At 52.6% G+C, this 12,791-nt stretch overlaps 1 protein-coding gene across 1 annotated transcript in view; it reads right to left on the bottom strand.

The window, feature by feature from the left end:
• Nucleotides 1-12,791, bottom strand: part of Lrp1 (LDL receptor related protein 1) — a 79,603-nt gene that overhangs the window by 64,721 nt on the left and 2,091 nt on the right. The window contains exons 2-4 of the mRNA XM_050163948.1: nucleotides 6,107-6,229; nucleotides 3,636-3,773; nucleotides 1,652-1,771 (exon numbers count right to left, since the gene is read on the bottom strand). Of these exons, the coding sequence (XP_050019905.1) occupies nucleotides 1,652-1,771; nucleotides 3,636-3,773; nucleotides 6,107-6,229 (381 nt within the window). The remainder of the gene's footprint in view (nucleotides 1-1,651; nucleotides 1,772-3,635; nucleotides 3,774-6,106; nucleotides 6,230-12,791) is intronic.

Genomic DNA, 12,791 nt, shown 5'->3' with positions numbered 1-12,791 from the left:
CCATCCTCATGAAGCAGACATTCTGGTAGTAAAGGGAAGGCTGATGTTATAATAAAGGAAGCACAAGGTAAAGCTTGGGCCAGAAGTGGTAGACTAGTGCTGTGGAAAAAATAAGGGCAAAGGGGCTGTGGTAGATGCCTATCTGACATGTGCAAGGCCCTGGCTTTGATCCTTAGCACTGTGTTTAAAATAAAAGGCAAGGGGCTGCAGGGAAGGCCCAGTGGTTAAGAACAGTTACAGCTCTACCAGAAGACCAGGGTTCTGCTCCCAGCACCCACATGGTGACTCACAACCACCAGTAATGTCTGTTTCAGGGGTCCCTACACCCTCTTCTGACCTCTTCAGGCACCAACTACGCACATGGTACACAAATACACGTGTAAGCAAAACACTCATACATAGAAAAATAAATAAATCTTTAAAAAAAATGCAGAGGTGCTGGAGAGATGGCTCAGTTGTTAAGAGCACTGGCTGCTCTTGCAGAGGACCTGGAATCAGTTCCTGGTACCTACATGGAGGCTCACAATCATCCATGTTAGTCCCAGGGGATCCAACATCCTCTTCTGTCTTCCAGAGGCACCAGGTACACGTGTGTTACACATAAATATATTTAGGCAAAACACTGATACACATTAAAAAAAAAAAGGAGAAAGGAGAAAGCCAGGTTGCAGGGCACGATTTAGAGTGGTCAGGGTCATCTACACCAAGGAGGTCGTGTTTGTGCAGCCTTGAGGCAGGCAAGTTTAAAACAGAAAAGTCTGCATTGTTTGCGACAGAGGAAAGACTGGGAACATCTTACTCATCAACAGGGAAATGGCCAAGTAAGCTGTGGTAAGAGCTACACGTCACAGTGGTTTTTTAGTGAATGAGGTAAATCTCTACAAACTACCACGGGGGGTAGGGGAGAAGCCCTAGAATGTACTGAGGAGTGAGAAACACTGTAAGTGATACATACAATGTGGTGTTACTTATGGAAACACACACATAAGCAAGATTTGCAATTAGATTTTTGGTGAGTACATGCACACAACAGAGGGTTGGCAAGGGGCAGAGCACACGGCTAGGAGACTGTACCTCGAACGGGATCAGAAGGGAAGAGAATCATTAAGGAAACTTGTTCTATCTGTAATGTTTCAATCTTTTTTTCTTCTTTTTTTTTGTTTTTTGTTTTTTTTTTTGTTTTTCGAGACAGGGTTTCTCTGTGGCTTTAGAGCCTGTCCTGCAACCAGCTCTGTAGACCAGGCTGGTCTGGAACTCACAGAGATCCGCCTGCCTCTGCCTCCCGAGTGCTGGGATTAAAGGCGTGCGCTACCATCGCCCGGCCTTTTTTTTTTTTTTTTTTTTTTTTTTGGTTTTTTTAAGACATGTTTTCTCCTTAGCCTTGCCTGTCCTAGAACCCACTCTGTAGACCAGGCTGGCCTTGAACTCACAGAGATCCCCCTGCCTCTGCCTCCCTAGTGCTGGGATAAAGACATGAGCCACTACCGCCCAACTTTGATCTTTTTGAGAAAGGTTTTTACCCTGTAGCCCAGTGGACTAAAAGCGATGCTCAGGGCTCACAGCCACACTACATCCAGACATCCCCCTGTCTCAGTCCACCCGGCAGCCAGTCCACACACACACACACACGGACACACTGGCGCTCACATACCTTTGCACGTCTTGCCGTCCGCCTGCAGCTGGAAGCTGCTGTTACAGAAGCAGGTGGGTCCACTTGGTGTGGGGACACAGTGGTGCTGGCAGCCCATTTGAGAGCAGTTGACACGGAGCTCTGCACAAGACAGGAGAGATACACTCAGGCCACCCCAAGATACCAACCTTCCCCCATCTCCAGCCACTCTTCACAAACCACTTTGAAGTAAAGGCCACAGTGCCAGAGAGGGAGGACGCTTAGGAAGCAGGAGCAATATTTTACAAAGCCCAGAAAGGGCCAGTGTGGCAGACACAAGGCCACACAGCCAACCGTGGCCTGACACCCGTCTCTCCCTGCTCTGTCACTCTGGACCATCCGTGCCTCCTAAGAACGGCATCTGGTATTTTCATAGGGTCAACAGGAAGAAGCAGCGAGTCTCGTTCCTTTCATGTGCCTTGTGTTTGCACCCGAAGGGAGCAAACCATGTCAGTTCCAGCTGAGGTGAAGAAGGGGCAGGCAATGCAACTGCTTCTGCCCCTGTACTACGGGTGCTGCTCTAAGTCAGAAGGGAGATCCAGAGTCCAGACAGAGGAAGAAGAGGAGGAAGAAGATGAGTTCCTCCTTCTACCATGACCCACTTCTACAGGAGAGACAGAGGGGGTAAGGCAGGGGTGGGGAAGGGTAGGACAATTGTGCCCCCCCCCAGCGACCCAATTAAGGGCTCGCTTGGGGCCAGGAGACTAGCCCACAAAGACCCCTTTGTCCAAGCGCTTCACACCCCCACCTAGGAGGCAACTGCGAGAGGCTAAGGTGTTTCAAGCACTAAGCCTGCCAGGAGTTGGGGGGGGGGGTTCAGTTATTCTTTCTGCCTCCCTCTGATCTGTGAGTCCGAATAGTCCAAACGCACCGCCTGTCTTTCTAGTCTTTCGCCAAGTGGGTAAACGCTGCCTGCTCTGGGAAATCTGGAAAGGCGGCCTTCTGGGTGGGTGGGCTTCTCTAATATCTGGGGAGGGTCCAAGCCAAATTTTTTGTTTATTTGTTTCTGCAACTAAAAGGGTATTCGAAAAGGAAGCACACCCAAGCATACAACACTGATTAAGACCGACCACAGGGCTAAAGTTAGCCCTCAACTTACTTTCTGTCTCTCATCCCAAGAGCTACGCATAAAATCAGCCAAAAGAAAGGAGGAAAAAAAAAATCTCCCACAAATCCCCTTGCTCCACAGTCCCAGCCTGAGTGAAAGGATCCAGATGTGTCTCCTCCCACAAACAGATGTTTTCTGACATGTGTATGACATATGACACTGGCCCTGCCTCCACAACCACCCCCTCAAGGCCTGTCAAAGGTTTTGCTTGCTCCAGGCCCAGGACCCAGAGCAGACAGGCCTGAAGGTTTATCACTTTCCACACCATGGATTCTGCTTAAACCGCTACCACAGTCAAGAAGTGTGACTTGTCACTAATGTCCCCTCCTCAGTCTGAATGGCTTTAAGGATGTTTGGAAGAGAAGGAGCAGCTCTTGTGTCCCTTCAAGACTTGCAGTTTGTGAGGGATACCTCCTAGGACTCTGGCAGGGTTAGGGAAGCAAACTCGAGGTCCCTATCTAACCCTAGCTCTGACGACAACAGCTCCGCTCCTCTGTTCAGACCCAGGAGTCACGTAAGAAAGCATCTGAAGAAGGCAGCTCACTATTAAAAACAGTATAAAACGCTGACTTCTCATTTAATAGTTGAGAACGGGCTTGAAGAGAGGCGACTTGTCCGAGCACACACAGCCAGAGGAAAAGTACTCAGTCTGGCCCACAGCTGAAGCCCATAGGGCTGTTTGATCAAGCTCCAAGCCCAAGGGGCCCAGTAATTTCATTGACAAGTCTGGGCATGGGAAGAGGACAACATCTCATACCCACCAAAGCACAAGGACGGTCTTTGGATGGTAACATCCCACCAGATGTTGCGTCAAGAGATCACGTACCTACCGCACAGGAGAGTGTGTGGCGCCCTTACCTCGGCAGTGAGCACCCTCATCGGAACCGTCCATACAGTCTTGGACCCCGTTGCAGAGACGAGACATGGGAACACACAGCTCGGTCCCCAGACAATTGTGTTCATTTGGTTGACATCTCTGGGCTTTACTTTGGGGACCTAGGAGCAAACAGATGCGATGGCGTGACCAAGCCGCCTGAGGTAGTTGTTTAGCCGTCTCTACTGTGTGGGTAGGCGAGGGATAAATCAAGGTAAGACACTGTGGGGACTAGATCGAGCCTTCTGCCCTCCGCTGCAGCACTCATGATACAGTGACACACTGACAGCCTCATGAAAGGAAAGCGAGGGTCCACCCTAAATGCTCCACATTTACAGCCCCTACAGCCTCAAGAGTCTATAAATCAGGAGCAGGCAGGAGGTGGAGTGAAAGGTCTGGGTGAGCTCATGGAAACATAGTCCCCGGCAGAAAGGGAGCTCAGACGATAAACAGACAGAAACAAACCACCTTCCTGTGGTTTCCAGAGTGCAGAGCTGGGTGTCGAGGGAAGCACCAAGTTCAGAAGTGAGCCAGTTCATAGACACTGCACGGGTCATAGCAGCTCTCACACCATGAAGTGTGCCAAATTAAAACTACATATGAAGCTAGGGGCGTGGTGGTGCACACATTTAATCCCAGCACTCGGGAGACAGAGGTAAGTGGATCTCTGTGAGTTTGAGGCCAGCCTGGTCTACAGAGCGAGTTCCAGGACAGCCAGAGCCACACAGAAAACAGCAACAAAAATCCAAAATCTACATATGAAATATATACTAGTTTTTTATATCAAATATCAAAAGAAGGCAAAAAGATCTCTAATTACTTTATACAGTAAAATTAATATATTGAAATAATATTTTGGATGCATTTGGTAAAAACAAATTAATTTTAGCTATCTCCTTTTTTGGAAATTTCAGAATTGTGTAAATGACTTAGACTATGTTTCTTTTAAGCAATATTATTTGAGACTTCCAGCCTAGAACAAAGGCCTAATGGGAGGATCTAGAGAGGTCAAAAGGTGTGGTCTACTGATAACATCCTTCTTCATTTCCATTGTTGCCAGGCAGAGGGATGAGGTGTTGACCCCGCCTGTGCAGGGAGGGATTCGAGTGAGGTGTGGAATGACAGAGCTTCTAGGCAAGGAGGTTTCTATACCATCTTTTTTGTGAGCCTATCTGGGGCTGTTTGGACGTCTGTCTGAGTGCTTCTTTTTGTTTGGTTTTGTTTTTCAAAACAGGGTTTCTCTGTGAAACAGTCTTGGCTGTCCTGGAACTCACTCTGTAGACCCAAACTCACTGAGATCCACCTGCCTCTGCATCCCGAGTGCGGGGATTAAAGGCGTGCGCCACCACCACCTGGCCGGTTTGAGTGTTTCTGTAGCCACTTTTGGGAGCACGTGGGCTATAAAACGACTGGAGCCTTTGTCTGGTGGGTGTTTGTACCAGGTGCAGTCTGTTAGGGTCTGGGGTAATGCGTGTGTGTGAACACGTGTGGGGATTCAATAAAACACAGTTTGCATCAAACTGAAGGAAGAATGAACAGAAGAGTACAAACTCTCCCAGCCCCCATGTGGCCTTCTCTCCTTCCAACACACAGGCACAGGGTTAGAAACACGAGGGGGAGGTGGTGGAGACAAGAGAAGGCTCCAGGCCTAAGAGCCTGGTGATTACTCCTCCAGGGCAGGCACAGGGGTGAAGAACAAGGGGCTTTCTTTCCACTCTGAACACTACCCTTGAGAACCATGTTGGAGGTATCAGAAGGGACACGGGATGGGAACAGAACTGGATGAAACTCAGGGGGAAAAGATAGGACTGGCTATGCAGGGGAGATACTGAAGGTAGAGACCCCAAGACTCCGCCGGGGTCCTGCAGCAAGTCCTCCACCCAATTCAGCCCCCTCCTGGCCACTGGGAGGGTGAAGGCTAGGTGGGGACCTTTCTCCCAGTTTAAACAGCTGCCTCTGATTACACCACTTATTGGGGCAGGGGAAGGCGGGGTGTCGGAAAGGGCATAGGGGTGGGGCTTCTGGTACAGGGACTAAGCAAGAGCAGTGGCCTTTGGCCTGGGAGATTAAGGGCAGAAGGGTACCTGGCAAAACCTGAAGGCCACACATCAAGTGCCAGAGAAGCTTCAAATCAGGGAAGGAGAAAATTCTCAGAGGAAAGGACCGAGTGGTTATCTCCTTGTGGCAAAGGTGCAGCCCAGAGTGTACTGCCCCCAACAGCCTTGGGAATGTAGCAGCCAAAGGAGAAATCCAAGGTGCCATTGCTACTCACACCATGCTGGGTACTTTGAAGAAGCAGGAGAGAACACGTTTGGCTGTGTCACAGGCAGATATAAGCACAGAACAAGGTCCGTTGCAGACTAGAGATGGGCTGCTCCTATCCCAAACACCGCACAAAATGAAAGAGAAAAGCCAGCCCAGGGTTCAGAGAGAGGGACCCAGAAATGGTACTTACAGATCTCAGGGGCCTCATCGGAGCCGTCTGGGCAGTCCCTTTCCCCATCACATCGCCAGCCCTTCGAGATGCAGGTGATCTGGTCTCTGCAGGCAAACTGCTTAGGGCTGCACGTTTTAGGGGCTAAAGGCAAGGAAAGAAAGGGGGGTATGTAAAGGAAGGATGGAAACCAACTCTTGGCTCCTGGGGGTTCCTAGAACTCTTCCTTCCCCGGCATCAATCCTCCATACAGTGCACCTGCAGCAAAGGAGAAGACTCCAAAAGAGTCTTATGGCCCCTTTCCAAGTATTCCAGGCTGTCTGTGTGGCGTGCCCCTCCACTCCAGGGATTCAGGGTCAAAGGCTTTGGGGCTCTAGTTTTCTCATCGGACACCAGGCCCCCTCTGACCTTGCTAACAGTGACTGCTATGCTTCTTGTCCCCACTGGCAGCCCATAGATGGCCGTTCTGCGTCTCTGACCTCAGGGACACCCCTGGCCTCTTGGCCTATCACCCCAGCTCCAACTCCTTAACACTGGGACCCCACACGAGAACTGTGGAGGTGCCCTTGGCACACAGTGTGGCTGGGAGATGTTACCTGCAGAGGACGACCGGACAGGGCCAGACAAGGAGGATGGGAGAGGGTAGAAGGTTCACCCTCTACCACAAGACCAGCTTCCCTGGTTGACCAGATCACAAAGCAGGGGATAAAAGGATCTAAGATTACTCCCCAGCAGAGGCAGGGTGTTGGCTGGCTTGGTCTACAGGGACTAACTCTGATGTCCCTCACCTGTGGAATGGCTCCGTCCATGGGAACCACCTGGCATTAACTCCTCTCATCCCATCCTTTACCCTTACGCCCAGTGCTACGTCAACGACGGCTGCCAGGGCTATGTGTGGAGCTGGGGGCAATTGATCAATCGGCTCTTTCCATCTGCCATCATTTAGTCTTCCTCCCAGGACAACAACAGAGCACTGCTAACCCAGAGCTTCTGGGCCAGACCTGCCCAGAATCACACATGTGGCAAGTGACAAAACCAGGACCCAGCTCAGCCGAGTTCTCTCTCTCTCTCTCTCTCTCTCTCTCTCTCTCTCTCTCTCTCTCTCTCTCTCTCTCTCTCTCTCAAGTTTTATTTTATGTTGATGGTGTTTCGCCTGCATGTGTGTCTGTACACCACATGTTTGCCTGGTGCCTGAGGAGGGCAGAAGAGGGCACTGGATCCCCTGGAAGAGGACTTACAGATTGGTGTGAGCTGCTTTTGGGTGGTGGGAATCGAACTCAGGCCCTCTGAAAAAGCAGCCTGTGCTGTTAACCATGACTCCAGGCTCGTAGAGAGTGCAGCCCTCAGTCACCTGTGGCCCTTGTCGCCATGGCCAGCACAGGAGTCTTTTACCCACACCAGGGCAGGGGTCCCATCTCCGAGCTTTTCTTCCACCTGGGTCAAGCCTGTCTCTGTTCCTCTGACACACACTGGAGGCCAGCTCTGCCAGGCACTGAACCAGGCACCAAGATAGGTGCAAAGGTCATGAACCCCTCAGGAGCTACAGTTCCTGGGGAGACTGAACAACGCTAACTGAAATGCAGGGCCGAGAGTAAGAAAAGTGTGTCAGGGCTCTGAAGGAGAGAGTCCAATGACCTCACTGAAATGTCCTGTCTCCCTCATCCCTATCTCTGGCAGGGAGGACTATACCCAGGCCTCTGTCTCCCTCATCCCCATCTCTGGCAGGGAGGACTATACCCAGGCCTCTGTCTCCCTCATCCCCATCTCTGGCACAGAGGACTATACCCAGGTCCCTGTCTCCCTCATCCCCATCTCTGGCAGGGAGGACTATACCCAGGCCTCTGTCTCCCTCATCCCCATCTCCGGCACAGAGGACTGTACCCAGGCCTCTGTCTCCCTCATCCCCATCTCTGGCAGGGAGGACTGTACCCAGGTCCCTGTCTCCCTCATACCCATCTCCAGCACAGAGGACTGTACCCAGGTCCCTGTCTCCCTCATCCCCATCTCCGGCACAGAGGACTATACCCAGGCCTCTGTCTCCCTCATCCCCATCTCTGGCAGGAGGACTGTACCCAGGCCCCTGGCCAGAACCAGAGCTGATTCAGGAAACACATCAAGGATGGCCTGGCCAGGCCCCCTTGGAGTCCCCCTCCCTCCCTCCTCCCCTGATCCGGGAATAAAGGCCCCTTGAGGAGGTGGATAAAGCTGAGTTCATTGCCCCACTGGGCCAGCTGTGAGGTCTTCCCGGGGGAAACAGCCCGCCAACCTAGTTAGCATGCTGAAGACCGTCACTTCCCCTGGCCAGCCAGGCCACGGGGGAGGGGGGGCAGGGGGGGCTGCAGTGGGACTCAGAGGCAGATGGGATGTTTGGAACTCAGAAATGGACCACTGAGACACCAAACCGAGAACACTCCTTCCCTTCCCCACCTGGGGCTGAGCCCATGCCCCAACTTTCCCGGGGCAGAACTCACAGCCAGGGTCTGAGGTCACTGGCTGGTCACTCTAACCTCCTCTGTCTTCCACGTCCCAGCCACAGATCCCCTCCTTTGGCCCTCACATGGTTCCCCCACTGTCCCCCACCCCCATTTTTGGCCTGAATTCGACAGAGGAAACAGCAGCTGGCAAACTCCAAAGGCTGAAACGAGAGAGATTCACAAACCAGATGTGGCTGTGGAGGGAGGGCGGTGGGGGATGGGCTCCCCTCCCTCCGGGAAAGGAAGAGGAGGGCTCAGACCCTGTCCTTCTGCTCAGGCTCAGGGGCAGAGGGTGGACAGAGCAGGCGGGGGTGGGGTGGGGTGGGTGTGGGGGTGCATGTCTCTCAGGAGAGCCAGGAGAGTAGAATTGGAGGGGGATAAGTGGAAGAACTTCCTGTCAGCCATGGTGGAGAAAGCCCTAGGAATTTTGAGTGAGAAGGCTGAAGCCTGTCTTTGATTTCCTTTCGGGGGAGAAGAAGGGAAACACATAACCTACTTTGGGGCAGTCTCCACAGCCAACTGAAGCCTCCTCCAAGCTGGAAGGGAGCTGGGATGGGGGTGGGGGAGGAAATGTATAATCTCCTTAAAGGCCAAGCCAGTCTAGATGCCCTCAGCAGGATGGTCTGCTCCGAACCCAACATTCAAAAAACCTATCCTTAGAACCTTCAGATGGGGGCAAGATTAGTATAGGTTAGGAAGAATCGCTGCCTGCTCCAGCCTGGTGACCACTGAGTACCACACACAGGTCTGAAGCTCTAGGGTCCTACTGTCAAGCCGTGAGGTGCTTGTTAGTGCAGTCCCATCTTACAGAGAACACTGAGGAGGAAGAGGAGGAAGCATGGCTCCCTTGGCAGCGGGAGGGGAACGGGAACTGCACAGACTGGGTAGCCTCTGGGGAGGAGGGCATGGAGGAGAGGGGCAAGAATGGGACAGAAGAGGGCTGGGGCGTGAGAGGGAGGAGGGAGAGCAAGCTGCAGAAGGAGCACGGGGACACAGGGGCCGTCTGTTCTCAGCTTTGCCCGGAGATGTGACCGCCAGGCTAACTTGGCCAACACCCTGCCCCTCCCCAACCAGGCACCCAGCCCAGCCATGGCCCCCAGGGCCACCAAGCTGGAGCCAGGGCAGGAGGTGTGGGGTTGGGTGTGTATCCAGACACAACACAGACCCCACTGCTGGGGCTCAAGCCTTGGCCATCATCCTCTGTCCCACTCTGGGACCTTCGGGTAGGGTGGGGACAGAAGGCCAGTATTTCTGGCTAGGGAAGAGGGAGAGAAGAAAGCCCTGGACAGAGACTTCTCCAAAGTACAGGGACCTGTCCTTCAACCACCCCTGGGAACCTCAAACATTCTTCCCGAAGGACAAGGGGAGGGAAGGCTGGGACAGCAAGAAAGTGACCCTGGGGCCTTTTGCAGAGTGACACAGCAGAGACAGGGCTAGGCGCCCTCGGATAGGTCTGGGGACATTCTTTAAGGGAAACCACATGCTAACCTAAGGGAACAGGAGGAGCAAGAGGGGCTGGGGCACACTCCAGGAATCTGAGCTTTCAAACATTTGGGAGCAGGGCAGCAAAGGCCTCTGGCCCAACAGAGAGCTTTTCCCCAAATTTTATGTATTTTGGGTGTTACCAGCGGCTCCTTCCCGCAGCTCAGTGAGGTTCAGACACATTTTTGTCATTCCTGAGTCTGGAACTCTGCTTTGCGGCCTGGGACAGATGGACAGACAGGGTGGTATGGACCGCTGGGGGCCGCCAGGGGAAGAGAAGGGTCTCCTCTTCCATCCTGAGTCAATATTGACTCAGGACATCAGCCTGACCCACGACCCTGTCTTCTCCTTTCCCCACAAATAAAATCCAGATCCCCTCGAATGCCGGCAGAGGTCAACACATCTCTCCCAAGGCTGAGCCCATTATTAGCCCTCCCCCGTGCCCCACATGGCCTGCTCTCAGCAGTGGGGAAAGCTCTGAGCTCCTGACCTCCTTCAGTTCTCAAACTCCTGTTGAGAGGAAGTTCTACCAGAAGTCTCACCTCCAATTCCCCCTTTTAGTGAGCATGCATGCGTGGGAGTGCACACACACACACACACACACACACACACACATACAAATCAAGTTTTTGTTTGTTTGTTTTTTGTTACAGAAATATTTGCCCTAATGCCAATTTCTAACATCAGTGAAAGGGGGTTAGAAGGGAGGAATTCGGGGGAAGTTAAAGGGGACAGTCTGGGTCCAAGAAGGGAAGAATAAGCAAATGTAGGGGGCAGGAAGAGAAACCACTATCAAATAGCTTTCGAGACCTAGGGGACTGGCAGAGACAAAAGACAGTTAGACAGTGACTGAGCAAAGACAGTCGGGGGCAAAGGATGGCAAATAAAAGTTAAGAACCAAGAGCCCCGGAGACACAGAGCTTCTGGAAGACCAATAAGAAGATGGACAGACGGCAAAGCAGGCAGCCAGAAAAGGCAGGAAGGGGGCTCAATGCAGAGGTTGTCCAGAGGGTGACACAGCTGTCCTGAGGTGAACCTAGAGAATGACCTGAGACATGGGGCAGCACATATCCAGACTCTGGGAGACGGAGTACCAACACAACAACTTCTGAGCTAAGGGAATCCAGATCAGACTCTGCTGCTTCTCGGAGAGAGGAGCGGGAAAGCTGGGGAGTCAGCCTGGGGGACTGTCATCTCACAGGAGTGTGGTGGACAATCTCCTCTCCCCTACCCCTCACCTCCTCTTGGGAGGCTCTACACTGTGCCATGAGGCCACAGCACGGGAAACACTCCAGAGCCAACTGCTTCCTTCTCCAAACAATGCAGGATCCTGCTAACCAGGCTGAAATCTGGGACAGAACACAGGGGGGGCGGGACCAGGTTCCCTGGCACAAGTCACCACCAGCTCAGGGACCCCGGCATAGACCCACTCAGCAGCCCCAGGTTCCCTAAGGACAAGCAAGCGCCCCCTACTCAGATCTGGATCACAGGCAGAGAAAGGAAGCCAAGGGGTGGGGAAGACCCCAGAAGAGAATCCAGGGTGTGTGTGAATAAACTCTTGAGGCTCACATGTGCAGGTTCAAGACAGGAAAGAGTAAAACTGGAGTGAGGAAGGGCTTTGCAAAGGTAAGCAATGGCTGGTTGAGGTGAGTTTGTTGGTGCTGGGGACAGAACCCAGGGCCTTAGGCACACTAAGTTTGCTCTGCCACCCACCCCGAGCTGCGCGCAACCTCAGGAAGGCGTTGAGAGAGGGTGTGGGTTTGGAAAGGACCTGAGTTAGGCTGGGCCCTGGGTGACATGGCTGGAAGGCCCAGAGAAGGGGAGAGAGAGAGAATAATAAAGCAAACAAAAACAAACACGCAAAAGCACTGAGAAGAAGACTGGAAGAAAAAGTCTTGTGAAGCTGCTCCCAAATAATGGCCCGTATTAATCTGCCGCACGTGTCTGCCATGTCGAAAGAGGAAGCCATGGAGGGATGCTTAGGATTTGGGTCTGAGCAGGAGGATGGAGACCTTTTCTCGGGAAGCCAGAGGCTAGTATGTCAACCTCATAATTCGCTTCAACTGTCCACCTTCCCAGCAACGAATAACACCACACCACCGGCTCAAGTGGGAGAGGAGAGAGCTGGGAAGAGGAGACTTCCCTGAGCTGCCTGCCTGGGGCGCTCCCTCCACCCTGATCTGCTCCTTCTCCTCAGCAGGGCTCTCAGTGATCCTTCTCCAACCTCCTTGGCTGCAAATGGATTCACTAGGAGGGGCTGAACCCTCTCACTCCACAATGCAGAGGACTCCTGTATGGGTTTCAGACAGAATAAAGAATGGGGGAAGGCCCCTAGAGCTATTCCCAAGAAGCAGGAAGAGCAATTGAACCATCAGGTAAGTCGAGGCAGGAGGCCCCTTCTCCAGAAAGCCAAGAAGGACATTCAGAGTCTAAAGCGCCAACTCCTACAGGTTCTCCCTTCCTCCCCAGGGGAGGAATATGGATGTGCTTGGAGGTGATCCCTTCCCCGGGGACTGTATTTCTAGACAGGGATGGACACAGCATCCTGTGTACTAGGACAAATATTTGACTGCTGACCTTTACCCTTACCCTGTGGGGCCATGAGGAGAGTGGCTATGAACTAGAGTTTTAGAGGTGACAGTTAAGGAGACTTGTCAGACTCCCTCATTCAGTCACCGCCAATCAATCCACTTAGTGCAGCATTTAGGCTCCCTGGAGTGATCCGCCCTAGGAGCCTGGCCCTCCACAGA

Source organism: Alexandromys fortis, unplaced genomic scaffold (genome assembly GCF_014885135.2).
Source record: "Alexandromys fortis isolate MF-2015 unplaced genomic scaffold, M_Fortis_MF-2015_v1.1 scaffold_125, whole genome shotgun sequence".
In the NCBI taxonomy this organism is placed as follows: Eukaryota; Metazoa; Chordata; class Mammalia; order Rodentia; family Cricetidae; genus Alexandromys; species Alexandromys fortis.
This window is presented reverse-complemented; position numbering and strand designations above follow the sequence as displayed.